This window comes from Ornithodoros turicata, unplaced genomic scaffold, assembly GCF_037126465.1.
Source record: "Ornithodoros turicata isolate Travis unplaced genomic scaffold, ASM3712646v1 Chromosome65, whole genome shotgun sequence".
NCBI classification, from domain to species: Eukaryota; Metazoa; Arthropoda; class Arachnida; order Ixodida; family Argasidae; genus Ornithodoros; species Ornithodoros turicata.
In genome coordinates, this window is record NW_026999387.1 from 396426 (window position 1) to 416953 (window position 20528).

At 45.2% G+C, this 20528-nt stretch overlaps 1 protein-coding gene across 9 annotated transcripts in view; it reads left to right on the forward strand.

Annotated features, from left to right (window-relative positions):
* The window catches only part of LOC135374478 (caspase-7-like), a 319855-nt gene that overhangs the window by 89697 nt on the left and 209630 nt on the right, over positions 1-20528 (forward strand). For 8 of the 9 annotated variants that reach the window (XM_064607434.1, XM_064607433.1, XM_064607432.1 and 5 more), the window contains one exon: positions 13969-14137. In XM_064607434.1, the coding sequence (XP_064463504.1) occupies positions 13969-14137 (169 nt within the window). Of the gene's footprint in view, positions 1-9163; positions 9803-13968; positions 14138-20528 lie in introns of all 9 variants that reach the window. The other variant, XM_064607437.1, reaches the window with a different exon arrangement.

A 20528-nucleotide genomic window follows, 5' to 3' on the forward strand; every position in this document is an offset into this window, starting at 1 on the left:
TGCAGGGCAACAGAGAAAAACAAACACGTGAACAGAGTGAAAAAGGCACTCACCATCATTTTCCCGTTCACAGCATTCCCTCATTGTAAATCCGCTCATCACAAAATCCACCTGCATCGCCGAACACCATTCACCAGTGACGAACCACACATCCGCACCCCATCAGAGGCAGACAGACAGAACCCCACCGAAGCTACGCTCTTCCACTGACGGCCAACGCCAGGAGCAGAATTTGCGTGTCAAGACCCGTCAGTGTCCAAGAGAGAAGTGAATCCTTGCGCCCCCTACAGGCCGTTCTCATTGGTCGTGACGTCATCCTATTGTCTCAGGGCTACACAGTTTTTTTCCACTAATGCTCCTCTAGACAAGGTCAACCTGAAACAATAGTCTCTCGGTATGACGTCATCATGCAGGTGCGTGGCTCAAGGATGCGTACGCTCTAGACAGGGCACCTGTTATTTATTGAATCACTATCCCTAGATTATTTCCTTTATTCTACTATAATGATTGCATAGGGAACTATTGCAGAAAAACACCATAGACAAGAGGAGATTGTAGCATTTCATTCCCAAAGTCTTACTGTACAGGAAAAAAAATGGTTCAGCAAGACATAAAGTCACACACCTGTCCCCCTCGCGGTTACTCTCTGAACTAAATGAATCGCAAAATTATTAAGAATAGCTCTACTCCCATTCAAGGCAGCACTATCGTCAAGAATATTCCTTGTACAAAAAGAAAAAAAACTACATGTAGAAGGAAAGCATGTCAGAACAAGCCCAGGCATGTCAGCACATGTTTGTCAGACAAGGGGGGGAAAAGCAAAAAGAAACAAAGAAGGAAACCAGCATCAAACTATTTCTAAGCACACGCACTCCTCTTATTCAAAAACAGTGCTCATCATAAATCTGCCCAGGACAATACACACTATTTTTCTATTGCCACACTTTTTTCCAGTAACGGTCAATGCATTGCTACAGACTGCGTGACGTCATCACATCCTGTCTGAAGAAGACACCGGCAATGACTCCTATCATTCATTGAATCGCAAGATTATTCCCTTTGTCCTACTCTTAATGACATTGATTCTCTCATTAAAATTCAACAAAAAAGCACCCGGCATATTAACAATTTTCACCCCAAAGGCTCATCATGGTCATTAGAATTACAGTAAACTGCCACTGCTCTTTTAAAATAATAAGTGAGACCACTCAACATCACCTCCAGGCTTATGTAATACATGACCCTTTCTATGCTCATACATTTGTTGTCTGAGGCTACACCTGCGAGCAAAAAAAGGCGCGAAAGCCGGGGGCAAAGTTCCATTCGCGCATTGCGAGCAAACAGGCGCGAAAGCACAAGACAGAACGCCTTTACGGGAACACGATAGCATTCCTATACTATATTAATGATTATTGCATTGCAATTTAGAAAAACTACAACTAAACTATAATTTTAGGAGCCCATTAAAATTCTACTTTCTATGGAAACTATAATTGCCCTATTACTTGGATCGCTATTAATGAAGCGCTCCAATTTTTTCTCTCTTCCCATTTCAGCCTTGTCATGCAGGGAAGCAGACTCATATCCAAAATAATTAATTTACACTGAGGGTGCCGTGCTTCAGGAATTCCTATCCTGCGCTCAGATGCAAGCATTTCTTCACGGATACCTTTAACAGCTGACTTCCTCAACATATCGAACACCCAACAAAATCAAACAAACAATCAGAGAAACCCTCTTCTCAGCTGTACCATGCGACTGTCTTCTTCGTAAAATCGGTCATCTGAGGAAGAGAGCAGCGAAAAATTGCGCGCACGTGTGCTTGACTTAAAAAACCTGAAGCATATGCCAATAAACCAAGAAAAAGACACTCATGTCTGGTATCTGATAGTGCCACATACACAGACGCATTGCCCTTGCGTAAAGAAAGCACAGGACAGGGATACACAAATATCCTTAGGTGAGCAGGGAAAAGGCTTAAGACCTCAGGTCACCACACATCGCCACGCGGCTAGCACAACATGACACCAACAACATACTAGCGGCGGGAAGAACTGCAACACTGCTAAACAAGTCCAGACATGCCACGATGACGTCACAAATCAGGGGAAAAAGCACACGCATGCACGCACAGGGGACAACGCATTAAACACACGGAGCGCTCAGGAATAATCGTAGCGTTACCGCACATCGCTACGAAGCTCAACGTCTAACACAAGATGGCAGCAACAAGATATTAGCGAAGGGTAAACATTGCAACACTACTGAACAAGTCTAGACATGCGACATCGAATGCGAAAACACTGGTGATCGGGGAAAAGGCCTAAGCCTGCGGCGGATCATCATAGAGCATACACACCTTCATTTTTCTATTTTGCGTAAACTAAACGCGGTCTGCTTGGAAAACGACGTACAAATTTTCTTAGGGAGCAGATAGATATATAAATTTGTACTCCGTGCTCAGATACCAGCATTTCTGCTCAAAAAACCTGCAAAATTAAGCTCTCCTTACTTCGTCAAGATATCGAACACCCAACAAAATCAAACAAACAACCCCACTTCCACTGGTAGAACACTATTCAGCTTTTACGCAGGAGGCTTTCTTCTACATAGAAAGTAGAGAAAATAAGAAAAGAGCAGCGAAATATTACACGCACTTTTGCTCGCATAGCTATAAGAGAAAAAAATAAATAAAAGAACGACGCACACGCTAATAAACTGTGACAAAGACACCCTTTTCTACTATCAGATAATTATTGCATAATGCTAAATACTCATTTGCATTGGCCCTGCGTGAAGAAAGCACAGGACAGGGATACACAATCTATCTTAAGCGAGCACGGAAAGTCACTTCTACTCGAACAGCTTAATACCATAAAGTCTGAATTTTTGCAAAGAAAATAAAGCCTGAACAGCGCTACGAAGGTGACAGACACATACTAACAAACAAACAAACAAACAAACACTTCTTCGAGTCTGTATTATCTTTTAAAAAATAACGAAAGCACACATAAAAAAAATCAAATCGGCTAGGTAGCCTACCAGACGTTGTGCCTTAAAGTTGGCTGCACGCAATGCGCGGAAGCATGCTGTGAAGCCAACTTGCGGTTTTGCTGGATGCACATGAAGTCCGATTCCAATTGGAAATCGCGCTAAGGACGTGCCAAACGTGGAATTTTCGCAAGATTAATCCCAATACCTGGAATTCTGTTCATTTTAGCGGGAATGCTGGCGCTTGTGCTCCATTATTCGAAATTTTCGAATATTCGAATTTCTCGATTATCAAATTTTCGAATATGAATAGGGTTGGAATATCAACAATATTCGAACAATATTCGAAATTTCGAATATTCGCACACCTCTAGTGAATACTGACACTCAACGATAACAAAAAACAAACAAATTCCATTCTCATGAACTCTCCTCTGCCGAGCGGCTTTCTCCTGCTCTACCTGGATGCTGACTTTTTCCCCCCTCACCTACATTCTGAGTAAAAGCAGTGACAGAAGAAAAGAACCGCGAAAAACTACACGCATTTGTGTCACAGGACAGGGACACACAAATTTGCTTAAGTGAGCAGGGAAAAGGCTTAAGTCGTACCGCTCAGGAATAATTGGAGAATCACCGCTTATCGCTACGCGGCTAGCGCTTGAACAGCGCTACGAACGTGACAGATGCATACAAACAAACAAACAAACAAACAAACAAACATACAAACAAACAAACACTTCTATTCATTTCTATTGATAAAGGCGTAAACCACACTACAAGAACAAAGCACGCTGCTTCAGGAAAGCGCATCAAATGCATCGCAACAGAACCGGCTCTCATAAAATAGCCTGCCCAAAACGAAGACTTCACCAGGTTCGCGAGGTAATTCCATTAAAAACGCTCTCGGTCTATCCTACAGATAGCAATGCAAGCGCTGCTACCCTAATTTTTAAGTCACTATTCCACGCAATAGTACATAAATGTATCACTCGTGTCACATGAAAAGGCACACACAAAGAACTTACTTGTCAAGTGGGATCCCTGGTTCAGGAAAGCGCGCGCGCCCGCGCGCACACATACACAGACACACACTCACATTTTCACACTCACAAACACAAAGTCTATTCTCACAACCACATAAATCCATATTATTCCTCAGGTCAATAATTATCCTACCATCGTCAAAAGATGGCTCACTCTTGTATGCGATCGCAAAGCGATAGGTCCTCGTTCCGGATGTAATAGGATATCGCCACTCGGCCGACGCGAACCAAAAAAGAAAGAAAGGAATGCGCGTTCGCTATACCTCCACAAAGAAAACGGTGCCGTGCTTCTACGCAGCGCTCATCATACAGGAGTGAATTGTCTTCTTCGTTTTCCTTTTATTTTCTTGCACCCATATATTTTGCAAGAATACTATAGAGCAGAACGGACAAATGTGAACATCATTCGCTACACACTGTAGCTCTCATCATTTTTAAACCAAACCACTTAACATGTGTTCATAGGTCTTCACTAAATAGGTGAGCCGATAATGACTCAAAATGAAATGAAATCAAATAAAATAATCATTCCAGCATCGCTGGCTGCAAGCTTGGGTACCCTGCTTGGGTCTGCTGGCGCTGGAATAAAATATTTATCGCGAGTGTACTACAATGGTGAGCTCTGCTGCTGTTTAAGTGATAAAACAGTGCTCCCGAACCGCGCCCCACGCGAGCCGCGCGCGGACCCGTTCTCGGGACGCGACGCGCGCGATTCCCCGTGCGAGCGCAACGCGGGCCTCGCGGTTTGGACGCGCGCGATCCCTTTCCCCGAGCAGGCGCACTGTTTTAGGCGCACTGTTGCAACTAAATGCAAATGAGTATTTAGCATTATGCAATAATTATCTGATAGAAGAAAAGGGTGTCTTTGTCACAGTTTATTAGCGTGTGCGTCGTTCTTTTATTTATTTTTTTCTCTTATAGCTATGCGAGCAAAAGTGCGTGTAATATTTCGCTGCTCTTTTCTTATTTTCTCTACTTTTTATGTAGAAGAAAGCCTCCTGCGTAAAAGCTGAATAGTGTTCTACCAGTGGAAGTGGGGTTGTTTGTTTGATTTTGTTGGGTGTTCGATATCTTGATGAAGTAAGCAGAGCTTAATTTTGCAGGTTTTTTGAGCAGAAATGCTGGTATCTGAGCACGGAGTACAAATTTATATATCTATCTGCTCCCTAAGAAAATTTGTACGTCGTTTTCCAAGCAGACCGCGTTTAGTTTACGCAAAATAGAAAAATGAAGTTGTGTATGCTCTATGATGATCCGCCGCAGGCTTAGGCCTTTTCCCCGATCACCAGTGTTTTCGCATTCGATGTCGCATGTCTAGACTTGTTCAGTAGTGTTGCAATGTTTACCCTTCGCTAATATCTTGTTGCTGCCATCTTGTGTTAGACGTTGAGCTTCGTAGCGATGTGCGGTAACGCTACGATTATTCCTGAGCGCTCCGTGTGTTTAATGCGTTGTCCCCTGTGCGTGCATGCGTGTGCTTTTTCCCCTGATTTGTGACGTCATCGTGGCATGTCTGGACTTGTTTAGCAGTGTTGCAGTTCTTCCCGCCGCTAGTATGTTGTTGGTGTCATGTTGTGCTAGCCGCGTGGCGATGTGTGGTGACCTGAGGTCTTAAGCCTTTTCCCTGCTCACCTAAGGATATTTGTGTATCCCTGTCCTGTGCTTTCTTTACGCAAGGGCAATGCGTCTGTGTATGTGGCACTATCAGATACCAGACATAAGTGTCTTTTTCTTGGTTTATTGGCATATGCTTCAGGTTTTTTAAGTCAAGCACAAGTGCGCGCAATTTTTCGCTGCTCTCTTCCTCAGATGACCGATTTTACGAAGAAGACAGTCGCATGGTACAGCTGAGAAGAGGGTTTCTCTGATTGTTTGTTTGATTTTGTTGGGTGTTCGATATGTTGAGGAAGTCAGCTGTTAAAGGTATCCGTGAAGAAATGCTTGCATCTGAGCGCAGGATAGGAATTCTACCAGCTCCGGTGGCGCAGCGGTAACGCGTGCGCTTGGAGACTGGGAGGTCCGCGGTTCGAATCCGCGGGCCGGCTGTGCCGTCTGGGGTTTTTCCTGGGTTTCCCTCAGATGTGTAATAGGCGTATGCCGGCACAGTTCCCCTGAAGTCGGCCCATGGACGCAGCTATCCTCCCCACGAGCGGATTCCGCTCGGTCTTCCACTTCACCCTTTCCTCCTGTCCACCATCTTTCCCTTCCCGAGAAACATGCCGCCTAATCAGGCAGGCAGACCTCTCGGGTTCCTCCCAACGACACTCCTCCTCCTCCTCCTCGATAGGAATTCCTGAAGCACGGCACCCTCAGTGTAAATTAATTATTTTGGATATGAGTCTGCTTCCCTGCATGACAAGGCTGAAATGGGAAGAGAGAAAAAATTGGAGCGCTTCATTAATAGCGATCCAAGTAATAGGGCAATTATAGTTTCCATAGAAAGTAGAATTTTAATGGGCTCCTAAAATTATAGTTTAGTTGTAGTTTTTCTAAAGTGCAATGCAATAATCATTAATATAGTATAGGAATGCTATCGTGTTCCCGTAAAGGCGTTCTGTCTTGTGCTTTCGCGCCTGTTTGCTCGCAATGCGCGAATGGAACTTCGCCCCCGGCTTTCGCGCCTTTTTTGCTCGCAGGTGTAGCCTCAGACAACGAATGTATGAGCATAGAAAGGGTCATGTATTACATAAGCCTGGAGGTGATGTTGAGTGGTCTCACTTATTATTTTAAAAGAGCAGTGGCAGTTTACTGTAATTCTAATGACCATGATGAGCCTTTGGGGTGAAAATCGTTAATATGCGGGGTGCTTTTTTGTTGAATTTTAATGAGAGAATCAATGTCATTAAGAGTAGGACAAAGGGAATAATCTTGCGATTCAATGAATGATAGGAGTCATTGCCGGTGTCTTCTTCAGACAGGATGTGATGACGTCACGCAGTCTGTAGCAATGCATTGACCGTTACTGGAAAAAAGTGTGGCAATAGAAAAATAGTGTGTATTGTCCTGGGCAGATTTATGATGAGCATTGTTTTTGAATAAGAGGAGTGCGTGTGCTTAGAAATAGTTTGATGCTGGTTTCCTTCTTTGTTTCTTTTCGCTTTTCCCCCCCTTGTCTGACAAACATGTGCTGACATGCCTGGGCTTGTTCTGACATGCTTTCCTTCCACATGTAGTTTTTTTTTTTCTTTTTGTACAAGGAATATTCTTGACGATAGTGCTGCCTTGAATGGGAGTAGATCTATTCTTAATAATTTTGCGATTCATTTAGTTCAGAGAGTAACCGCGAGGGGGACAGGTGTGTGACTTTATGTCTTGCTGAACCATTTTTTTTCCTGTACAGTAAGACTTTGGGAATGAAATGCTACAATCTCCTCTTGTCTATGGTGTTTTTCTGCAATAGTTCCCTATGCAATCATTATAGTAGAATAAAGGAAATAATCTAGGGATAGTGATTCAATAAATAACAGGTGCCCTGTCTAGAGCGTACGCATCCTTGAGCCACGCACCTGCATGATGACGTCATACCGAGAGACTATTGTTTCAGGTTGACCTTGTCTAGAGGAGCATTAGTGGAAAAAAACTGTGTAGCCCTGAGACAATAGGATGACGTCACGACCAATGAGAACGGCCTGTAGGGGGCGCAAGGATTCACTTCTCTCTTGGACACTGACGGGTCTTGACACGCAAATTCTGCTCCTGGCGTTGGCCGTCAGTGGAAGAGCGTAGCTTCGGTGGGGTTCTGTCTGTCTGCCTCTGATGGGGTGCGGATGTGTGGTTCGTCACTGGTGAATGGTGTTCGGCGATGCAGGTGGATTTTGTGATGAGCGGATTTACAATGAGGGAATGCTGTGAAAGGGAAAATGATGGTGAGTGCCTTTTTCACTCTGTTCATGTGTTTGTTTTCCTCTGTTGCCCAGCAGTCGTACGATTTGTCCTGACGTGTCCTGACATGCCCCGATATGCATGCTTTCCTTTGTTGGCGCTTAGTATTTTTTTCTCTTTTGACAAGGAACATTGTTGTCTTGACGATAGTGCTGCCCTGAGTTCTGCGCTCCTGGTTACCCGTACTCGGTGTTGATTTGTTGAGTGTCTAGTCCTCTTATTTGTCGTTGATGGAGTTACGTGTTAGGATATTTTGTTCTTTTGCAAGTCTCATTTAGTAAGACTTTGGAATTCCTACGATCAGCTTTCATGCATGGTGCTCTTCTGCAATAGTTTCCTATTCAATCGTTATAGAAGAATAAAGGAAATAATCATGGGATAGTGATTCAATAAATAATAGGTCCCCTGTCTAGAGCGTACGCGTCCTTGAGCCACGCAGGTGCATGATGACGTCATACTGTGGCTTCATTGTAGATTGACCAAAGGAGCATTAGTGGAAAAAAACAGGGTAGCCCTGAGACAATAGGATGACGTCACGACCAATGAGAACGGCCAGCAGGGGGCGCAGGAATGCTCTTCTCTCTTAGCCTCACGACCAATGAGAACGGCCAACAGGGGGCGCAGGAATGCTCTTCACTCTTAGCCTCTCGGAGGTGGTCGCCCCAGAGGACGCTAGGAGCGCGTATGCGTAGCGGCCGCGGAGCGGCGCCCCAGTCAGTTTCTCTCCGGCTGTCGCGGAAAGCAGACGTGCGCTCCCCGCGCTCGCTCAGTTTCTGCCTGGTTGTCACGGAGAGCAGTCGCATCGGTCTGCGCTCCTACTGTGGTGAGGTGATTTGTTGTGTAACTAATGCTTTCGCCAACTTTGTTCCCGCTTTGTTTGCGATTTTCGTGCCCGTGCACGTCGGGTGCTGGTTGCTGTTGTCCGGGCATCCCCGGCATTTTCTATCATCTTCTGCCTTGGGAACGGGAGTAGCGCTGGCGTGATTCTTAATAATTTTGTTGTGAGATTAGTTGAGAAAGTAACCGCTAGGGGATGCAGCTGTCGGGCTTTATACAGGAGAAAAAAACCATTACGAGTAAGTTTCTGCCTGCCTCTCGGATGTAGCAGTCGCATCGTTCTGCGCTCCTGTTCTGGTGGGCTCATTTGTTGTGTAACTAATTGTTTTTTCTTGTTAGCTATTGATGGTTTGCATACTCTTGCTTTCCCAGCCTCTGTATTACGAGTGTTTTTCTCCTTGCATGTCCAGAGCTGTCCTAACTTGCCCACACATGCCATGATGACGTCACAGCTGACGTCACAGGATGTCCGGAACTGGTGCTGCGATGCTTTGCAACCTGCCTCTGTGCTCCGTCGCCCAGCGACGGTCAGCGGCCGTTCCGGGCCGCTTTCTTCAAGATGACGTCGTTGATCTTCAACTAAACTCCTTCTCTCCACTCTATTTCTATCTTTTCATTTTATTTTCTACCTATTTTTTTATTTTTATCAGCTCAAGTAGCCGGCAACTCACACAGTGGTCTGGACGTGTCTTAGATGATCCCCAATTAGTGTAATGACTCCCTGAATTATCCTAATTACTGTGGGGGGTCCCAAATTGCTCTAATTGCTAATTAATGGCGTCCAGGCGACTGTGTGACTTGCCGGCTTCTTGAGCTGATACACTACTACTGGGAACTGGGTTGCCAAGCCATTCCAGGTGTGGGAACTGACCATAGCCTTTCACTTCGGAGAATAGAAAGAAATGGAATTATCGCAAATCTGCATTCCTCGGAATGGAATTCGAACGGGAGACGCCATTCCGCAACCCTGGTAGACATGGTTCTGTTGATACCCGAAGTACAAATGAACACAACGCTTGTTGACTGGTGAACCTACGAACATACATTCGGTGAATCTACAATTTCTCTTCTTCTTCGTCTCGCTCTTTGTGTATATGATGATGAGATTGCGTTCGTACACATGGAAGTGAGTGGAACCGAGAACGTTTCGGAACACCGTTATTTCTATTTGCATAAAATATACCCCCCTCCCCCATGTCTTCGGTGTAGGCAAATTTAAGAGGTGGCGCGGAACAACATATGATAAACGCCCTAGATTCGCTTCGTGTCCCAGTGGTGTCGGTACGAGGGCTAGCATAACTGATTAGCAACCAAGAGTGGAATTGCCCCTATATACGTTGCAACGGATGCTGATCAGCACAAACACAGAAATCTATCTGTTGGCATTAGCTCTAAAGGGACTCGCTATACGCCAAACCTGTACTCTGTACTCAAAATTAGGAGCTGCTGTGGATAGCGGGTAAACTGTAGGTATGCTTGCAGTGAGTCCGTAGGGATAATGCCTTAATACACGTTATGGGCACCCTGGATGCAGGTGAGAACCTGCATACGCGCGCGCGCCTACGTCGCATGACCCGTGCGTAGTGTGCCACAATAGCCTGCCTTGAGGAAACAGCCAGAAAAGTAAGGTTCCCTGCCATAGAACGTTCCTTTACTATTGTATGCGTAGAAAAACTTATCTTGTAGTACCAAACTTACACATAGTTTTATGCTTTTGTGCACTCACACAGTAGTGGAGATGTAGCTGGCATGAAATCAAATACTTTATTGAGGGCACACGGTAGTCCAACATATATCAATAGTGTCACCTTTAGAGCTTGCAGCTGATAATCATCCTTCCTATCAATTGTCCGATGCAAGGGTGGTTCAAGGTTGACCGAGGATTTTATTTCTTTGAATGTGATGAAAGTTTCGTTAAGCACCAAACTACGCAAATTGTTCAACGTACTCACCGTGCGCATCTACGTAGACACTTTCTGATGCCTTTGGCGAAGAAAGACGTGGCTGTGGTTGTAGCATTTTCTGCTCGGTAGGTAGACATTTTCTCGAGGGCTTTATCTGCTGCCGAGCATCTTTCCCCCAATGTTCACTTTAAAGTGCTCAAACAAATGGTAATAACTTGGGGCTAAATCTGGGCTATAAAAGGCACGGGGAAAAACGTCCCGGTACATTTCGGCTAGTGTTGCTACCGTCAAATTCGCCATGTGAGGCCGGACATTGTCATCAAGAAGAATGACTTTTTCATGCCAATTGTGTTTTGCACGGCACCCTGGGCAGCAGAAGGGAGCAGTAGTACTGGGCATTAATCGTGACTCCTTGCCCCAAGATGTCCACAAGGACGACACCCCACATGACCCAGAAAACCGTTACAATGGACTTCCCTCTGGGCAGCATCATCTTGGTTTTCTTTGGTGGCGCGGATGCCTGATGTCGCCACTCCATGCTGCTTCTTCTTGCCTCTGGGATGAAATGATGCTCTTCCCCTTGACATCGTTTATTCCCCGTACTGTGGCTGCAATATTTGGAGAAATGAGCTTGTTTGACATTCTCCTTCACAAGGAACATGATAATACGTCGCCGTACCACAGCTACATATCATTCACTGCCCGCCGCTACGATACACTCTTAGGGTGTAATAAGGGTGTAATTCCAAAGTGCGATAACTCACTCCCTTTAGGGTGTAATCTCACACCCTTTTCAACCGACTACAACCTCAAAAAAGGGTGTAATTTGCTACTTCAAAAACACCCTTTAGGGTGTAATCCAAAAGTGCTATAACTTACTCCCTTTAGGGTGTAATTTAACACCCCTGGTAATATTACATCCTTCAAAAAGGTGCTGCCAAGTAATGCATGTGCTACTTGAGAGATAGAAGCTATAGTTCTCACAAATGCCAGCAGCCAGAAACTGTGAATCTATGTACATGTACGCAGTCCAATAAATGAGGAGTTGAATTACTCATACATAATCCAGTATATCAAAGTGTGCCCAAGCTTAATGTGCCCTCAAGGAGCAGCGAAAGAGCGAGCAAGGAGCAGCGGCTTTTTCGCTTCACAGGTTTTCTTGAATGCTCTGAAAAAAAAAGTCATATTGAGCTGGACATGTACTGCTGGCGACATACTGTCTGTCATTTGGGTTTCATGGTTTCGCTGCTTGCTGCGGCATGCTGCAGGTAGTGAGTAATAAACTGGCACAGCAGATTTTTCCCGACCTGCCTGCTGCTTACTACTTGCAACGACTCTTCACAGAAGCTGCAGAATGCTGTGAAAGCCCGAAACCCAAACTTCAGACAAGTACGTCTCAAATAGGTACAATGTACATTCTAAACCCATTGACGGATAGGTGCCGCCTGATCCACTGGTACATTTCACAAAAAGTGCACCAGATGACTTCAAGAGGAAGCCTGCGAAAGCTGTTGGTGCCCTGTGCCCCCTGAAACAACTGGTACGACATCGCTGCTGACGTCGGGAGCCACAGTGTACCGGACGTAATGAAGGAATACTTGTACCAACTAATACGCGAGACACATTATGCCTTTCAAGTTCTCTAACAGAAAATGATCTCCAGGCTTCGGAAAAAAAAAAAGAAAACGAAGAAGAAAATAGGGGAAAAAATCCACCAAGGACATTGAACTTGAAACACCAAATTTTATTGGCGTGCACATACCTTTAAATTTCATCCAGCACATCATCGTTGGCTGAATGGAAAGCATACACGGTTCACTAATCCCAACACACACATATGAAGCACACGTTGCATGGACACAACCCCTCCGATGCATCAGGCTGGCTCTGCAAAGCTCAACCAAGACCATCCTTAGTGACGAACACGACAGTTCCCCCAAGCGAAATGGCCGATGAATAATTGTCCGAGCATGTGGTACCAGACACTTCTTCGATGTGAGAAGCAGTTGCAGTTTTGCACGCATATGCGTGACCCTTGAGACAGGACACTACCTGTAAAGAAACCGAAGTGAACATCACGCTGGTCTTGTTCAAACGTTAATGCTAGAATATTACAGCTTTTTGTAACTCCTACAATACAACGTGGGATACAATCCCACGTTCACCTGTAACGAAAGAATACAATTAGCCTCTCTTGTAATATAAATCGTCGCTTCACCGATGTAGCCGATCCACTCCTGCCGCCATTTGCAATGTGGCCATCGTCTGCAACAGAACGATTGTTAAACACAAGTAAAACGCAGGTGTCGTACGTTGCATCACAGCCAGGTTGACTTACCTTAAGCAAGCATTAAACTTGTAATTAAAAAGCAAGGTTGTCGTCCTTTCAAAGGCGAGGTTGCAGCGCACATAAGAGGCACGAACGCAGCGACGAATGCACTGCGGTAGAATACGCGATGCCACGTCACTCCTCACGGGCGGAGCGCGGAACAACGTAGTACGCTCCAGCGAAGGCACACATATTCAGCCGGCACACGGATTATTCGACAAGCACACGAGTATATGGCTCAGGAGGCACACATATTATTCAGCGGGGCAGACATATTTGGCGATAGGGATCGTTGAGCTTGCTATTTGATAGCTGCCACGGCTGCTTCCAGATGGTTACGGCTGTGTACCGGCTGTACTTTCTGAGGGAACTTTTTTAACCGGCACATGTTCGTCACAGGATTTAGAGTATAGACTCAACATTTCTGCTGAGGTACCCTATTGTATGCATCTGTAGGTAACATGAAGCATATCATTGTGCTTTCAAAAGAAATACAGTTCATGTAAAAGGTCTATGCCCAGTACACCCATTTTACGCCTCTTTTACACCCGAGCTCAGTGGACGTTGTAAATAAGGTGTTACGTTATTACTACACCCACTTAACACCCCTCATCCCAGGATGTTTCTTCGAGCTGGTGTAATTTGGGAGTAAAAATTCGTTTACACCCCAGTTACACCCGGATTACACCCTAAAGGGTGTTTTAAATTTAAGAGTGTACACTCTATTTGTCACCTGTTGCCGTGCTGCACGTGCCCCAGACCCAAGAAGTATTGCACGTTGTCCTCAGGAGGTTTTATTCAGTTAAATTTCCTCGCTGATTTTTCTCGAGCAAAAGTATCGGTCAACCTTTAATGAACATTGTAACTGAATATTAAAGCGCAAATGCTAAGTTGGCGTGCACAAGCGAATATTTTGAGCTGACAATGTGATCTAAACTGCACTTGTTGATAATGAATTCTGGTTTCTTATTTATTTTGTTAGCAACGTGCGGGACTCCAGCTGTTGGACACAAGCGGACACAGGAGTGATAACGACAGACTCGGACGTCTTTAGGATGCCGGAAGAAAGGCCTCTGAAAGTCTTTGAGTACGACATGCGATATGCGAATGGGGCCGAAAAGCGCGGGAAATGTTTCATCTTCAACTTCTCGGTGAGATATTTCAATTTTGCGTTCCTAAATTGTCAATCATCACCACCACGAAACGTTTATCACGCAATAGTTATCAGATATGAGTTCTGTGCGGAACAAAAAAGAAAAAGACTATCTTTGTGTGTGGATCATATAATCTGGGTCTCTCTTGTCTGCTCTATCCTTTCCGATGTCTGTTGCGTCTCTTTTTGATTTCCCTTGTATGTCTTTCATTGTTAGTTCTGTACGCACAGGATGTTTCACTTCACGCTAAATAAGGACAGAGTATCGCACTCCTTTTCCGCGCCGGAGCCGTCATTCAGCTTCTGCGATTGGACGACCGTGTCAGGTGGTTTCTCTTCACAAGAACGCGCCGTCTATGTTAAGTCCCATCCATACAAGACTGGTTTCGCCGGTTGCGAGACGGCTCGACTGCGCGCTGTTCTCCGGCGGAGAAGGGAGAGATTGGTGTCCCATTGCTAGGCAACGCAGCTGCGCTGGACACAAGGTGGCAGTCTCGCTCGCCGGTGTGACTGGGTGTCGCTACTCTGCTCCATACTTAGTGACTCCATCGAAAACAACACGGGGCGTGTCGACACTTAGTCTGCGAACTAACTTGGCATTGAGTCGAAATGGGAACACAGTCGGAGCAAGAACACAGCTGACTGTTTAGTTAAAAAAGTTCAGCATTTTTTTTTCAAAGGTTCGAACAATGTTCGCGTTGGTGATCATTTTACCGCGTTTAGTGCGGCCAATGTAACACGCTTTTGCCTTCCTACCTGCAGCGAATGTTTTCAACCGCTTCAAATCGCAGCACTTTGTAGAGCACGACCGTACAACATTATATTTCGAAGTGTGTGTCTACAGAATATGCAAGGCGAAACCACTGCGAGCAAGCTAGTTTGCCTTCGGAATGTGAAATGTGAAAATTGGCAGGTAATTGTGCTTCCGCATGTTTGATCAGTGTGCGTCTGGGGATTATTTGAATACGAAGTTTTGGATGAGTTCAAGCGTGTAATTTGACTGTTATAGCCTGATAATGCGTCACTGAAATGGATTGTCAAAGGGACGACCTGAACTCGGAAAATAATTCTGTAGAAACAGTTATCACATGATTTCTAATTATACTCACAACATCCACCTGAAATTCCTGATACTTTTTTTTTCAGTTCGTTCTTTCATCCGAACAAATGCTGCATCTGCATTGGAGTAACGGAGTGACGTAGTTTTAAGTGATACGCAACTTTCATGTTGTCGGCTCGCGCTCATTTGCAAAGTCCCACTCGCGTTACACGTAGCGTTCATTCTATCCACAACTTTGTTCTCAGCATCCTTTGTTTGGTTTACTGTTACCAATGGGAATATATGTGTGCAGCTCCGTGTATGCTTGAGCTACGTCACTGCAGTGTTTTCCTAAGTTGCGCCATAACAGTAGCGCCTCTACCGTATTCGCTACTTCTTTCAATATCGGAGTAGCGATCCCGCTATATTTTAAGTTGCTCGTGCAGAAAGTATTTGCTCAACAAATTCGTGCACCGATGGACTCTTTATCCCCTTCCCCATGTTTCAATAAATGAAATGGAAAACAGCGGGGTAGAAAGCGAGTCACCAACAAACCACTTTTTATTCAAATTTATTCAATTTTCTTGCCATCCAGGCAGACATGTCTGGAGATCCTCCTCGATTTCTACTAATCTCATAAGTTAAGCAACACTGAACGTAATGTAAAAGCGTGCAATTGTCTTCTTCTACCTCAGAACATATTCCTTTTTTGTGTGCATTCGCGTACCATTCAGCGTTTTGAGAAACGCAATAGTACCAACATCCATGTGATAGTGACCAATATCAATAAAGAGACTGCCATTTAGCAGTAGAAGCGGCAATTCTTGTGACTGGTGACGTATCACGAGATAACAGTTTGTGATGGTTGGTGAAACGGTCGGTAGCTGTTTCCGAAGAGTTATGTGGAGTTCCTAGGCTTGTAGATTCGTAGAAATCGACACTTGACGTAATCCATGTACTGTCGCCGCGGGAAGTACCACCAAAGACACAAGTGGGGAGCACAGCAGGCGACATTGACAAGTAATCGTTGGTGTCAGCCAATAGGCAGCACAAGGTGATCAGTGCAGGAACCGGCAGCTGTGGAAATGCAGGAGGATAGATTAGCGTTGTCGTCATTGCTCGGTTACCAACCCCACTGGGGAGGGAAAGACGATGCTCTTTTTTTTAATGAAAAATTCTTGTGACTGGTGGCGTACCACGAGGTAACAGTTTGTGATGGTTGGTGAAACGGTCGGTAGCTGTTTCCGAAGAATTATGTGCAGTTCCTAGGCTTGTAGATTCGTAGAAATCGACACTTGACGTAATCCATGTACTGTCGCCGCGGGAAGTACCACCAAAGACACAAGTGGGGAGCACAGCAGGCGACATTGACAAGTAATCCTTGGTGTCAGCCAATAGGCAGCACAAGGTGATCAGTGCAGGAACCGGCAGCTGTGGAAATGCAGGAGGATAGATTAGCGTTGTCGTCATTGCTCGGTTACCAACCCCACTGGGGAGGGAAAGACGATGCTCTTTTTTTGAATGAAAAATTCTTGTGACTGGTGGCGTACCACGAGGTAACAGTTTGTGATGGTTGGTGAAACGGTCGGTAGCTGTTTCCGAATAATTATGTGCAGTTCCTAGGCTTGTAGATTCGTAGAAATCGACACTTGACGTAATCCATGTACTGTCGCCGCGGGAAGTACCACCAAAGACACAAGTGGGGAGCACAGCAGGCGACATTGACAAGTAATCGTTGGTGTCAGCCAATAGGCAGCACAAGGTGATCAGTGCAGGAACCGGCAGCTGTGGAAATGCAGGAGGATAGATTAGCGTTGTCGTCATTGCTCGGTTACCAACCCCACTGGGGAGGGAAAGACGATGCTCTTTTTTTGAATGAAAAATTCTTGTGACTGGTGGCGTACCACGAGGTAACAGTTTGTGATGGTTGGTGAAACGGTCGGTAGCTGTTTCCGAAGAATTATGTGCAGTTCCTAGGCTTGTAGATTCGTAGAAATCGACACTTGACGTAATCCATGTACTGTCGCCGCGGGAAGTACCACCAAAGACACAAGTGGGGAGCACAGCAGGCGACATTGACAAGTAATCCTTGGTGTCAGCCAATAGGCAGCACAAGGTGATCAGTGCAGGAACCGGCACCTGTGGAAATGCAGGAGGATAGATTAGCGTTGTCGTCATTGCTCGGTTACCAACCCCACTGGGGAGGGAAAGACGATGCTCTTTTTTTGAATGAAACATTCTTGTGACTGGTGGCGTACCACGAGGTAACAGTTTGTGATGGTTGGTGAAACGGTGGGTAGCTGTTTCCGAAGAATTATGTTCAGTTCCTAGGCTTGTAGATTCGTAGAAATCGACACTTGACGTAATCCATGTACTGTCGCCTAGGGAAGTACCACCAAAGACACAAGTAGGGAGCACAGCAGGCGACATTGACAAGTAATCCTTGGTGTCAGGCAATAGGCAGCACAAGGTGATCAGTGCAGGAACCAGCAGCTGTGGAAATGCAGGAGGATAGATTAGCGTTGTCGTCATTGCTCGGTTACCAACCCCACTGGGGAAGGAAAGGCGATGCTCTTTTTTTGAATGAAAAATTCTTGTGACTGGTGGCGTACCACGAGGTAACAGTTTGTGATGGTTGGTGAAACGGTGGGTAGCTGTTTCCGAAGAATTATGTGCAGTTCCTAGGCTTGTAGATTCGTAGAAATCGACACTTGACGTAATCCATGTACTGTCGCCTAGGGAAGTACCACCAAAGACACAAGTAGGGAGCACAGCAGGCGACATTGACAAGTAATCCTTGGTGTCAGGCAATAGGCAGCACAAGGTGATCAGTGCAGGAACCGGCAGCTGTGGAAATGCAGGAGGATAGATTAGCGTTGTCGTCATTGCTCGGTTACCAACCCCACTGGGGAAGGAAAGGCGATGCTCTTTTTTTGAATGAAAAATTCTTGTGACTGGTGGCGTACCACGAGGTAACAGTTTGTGATGGTTGGTGAAACGGTGGGTAGCTGTTTCCGAAGAATTATGCGCAGTTCCTAGGCTTGTAGATTCGTAGAAATCGACACTTGACGTAATCCATGTATTGTCGCCTAGGGAAGTACCACCAAAGACACAAGTAGGGAGCACAGCAGGCGACATTGACAAGTAATCCTTGGTGTCAGGCAATAGGCAGCACAAGGTGATCAGTGCAGGAACCGGCAGCTGTGGAAATGCAGGAGGATAGATTAGCGTTGTCGTCATTGCTCGGTTACCAACCCCACTGGGGAAGGAAAGGCGATGCTCTTTTTTTGAATGAAAAATTCTTGTGACTGGTGGCGTACCACGAGGTAACAGTTTGTGATGGTTGGTGAAACGGTCGGTAGCTGTTTCCGAATAATTATGTGCAGTTCCCAGGCTTGTAGATTCGTAGAAATCGACACTTGACGTAATCCATGTACTGTCGCCGCGGGAAGTACCACCAAAGACCGTATGCAAGTAAATATGTGAGATAAAGATATGGGAGAGCAGCGCAATGATGAAGGACTGCAGAAATCGGTGGAGAGTTGGAAGAATCAGATGGGACCTAGCGTCTCTTTTTGTTCGCGCATGAAGTAGCATGCAAAACTGTTGTTGGAGTTTTCGTGCAGTACCACCCAAGTTCAACATTTTATCATGTGAAGAGTCACCAAAGTTCTCTCACTGGTTCATTCGCCATATTATGGAGGTATATTGAATTTAGTGTGAGCGTTACATTACACAGTACAGCACAGCGGTACAGTACAGCGGTACAGTACAGCAGAGCCGGAGCATGCGTTGCGCCATAGTCGTGCACACACACGCGAACATAAGAAGCCATGATGTGATGAGGCACAGTCACACGATCACGCACGTCGCTCATCTGTGTATGTTGAATTCCATGACAAATTATGGTCGAGGTGTAAGCCCCATTTTGCAGGAGCAATTTAATTCCAATTCAATTCTCTGAGTGAAAATGTGATTGAATCCAAAGCCCTACGCAAAAAAAAAAAAAAAAGAATGATTCAATCCAAGTTCAAATAACTGAAAAAAAGGGTTATCCATTATTCCTACGCATAGTGAAGCCGCAAACCAAATCCAAATTTAAATCTGCGTGCCGTTGTGGATTTAAATTCGGATTTATATCAGGCTTTCAATCAAGTCCGTGATTTCAAATCCCAACACTGTAACGGGTGTACCCTGTTACCCACTCTTAATAATAAAATTTTTGAAATCCACGCTAAGAAATCCACCCTTCAACTTCAATCATTTGAAATTCACGCTGTCAAAAAAATAAATCACAATGTGTGCATGCAGCCCAGTGTTAAGCATGGTTTTACGTGAGAAAATCAGTTTTGAGAAGGTCACACTCCAGAATAACGAGTCTTTATGCAATTCTGTGTCGTATTCAGTATGTATCTCTGAATTATGCATGAACCTAATTAAGTTACAGGAGTAAACAACTGCGCGTATGAATACTAGGAAAACAACGCTTCAGCGGTTCGGCCGTTCGGCTACCATTGGGGACGAGGCTATTTGAGAAAATGGAGTAAGGACGGAGCGGTATGGTGTTGCGGGATGTGTTGCATATAAAGGATAATCACTGCAAGCTCTAATAAAGCATATGTTTCTTCTGCCGATTTCGTCAGGTATTTTTCAGACGTGTAACGACGTGGTGTGCTAACACGCGAGTGCAACTCATAAAGGAATTCATGGGTGAAGTGACATTGATGCAGTCGTAGCTGTAATGGACAGGAAATCGGGTAGCGAAAAATGTCCAGGAAGAGCAACATATAAAACGTACACAAAACTGCTGTGTCGACCATTTGTCACGATGGTAATCACGTAAACATCATGTAAACGTCTCTTACTTTCCTCGGCCTCAGCCTACGAAGAACCGCTAATGTCATGTTTGATAAGAGCCTCGAAAAGTGGTTCAGCAGGTAAAACTGTGCCGGGAACACCCTCACATGACGGATATGTTTGATTAAATCACAGTGACAGATAGCAAATGGCTGTTACTGCTCATGTAGAAAGCAAATCTCGTTCACCAACACATCAGTGGATTGTATAAATAGTCTTTCTCTCAATGGACAACTAACATTTTCCTCCCGTCTATACTGAGCAATGTTGACCCAGAGCTTGGTTTCTGGATGCCACAAAACACTTCTCGCCAAGATGGTGCACTGCGACTCATGGACTGTGACTCAATGGGACATTTACAGTTCAGTGTCATTACCAAATGGCGCAAGTTGACTCTCTCAGATGCTGTCACCGCAGTGCTGTAGAAGACCAAGAGTCTTCTTTGTCATTGCCCACACTACCGAGCTTTCCAAACTGCCATTTTCATATCTCT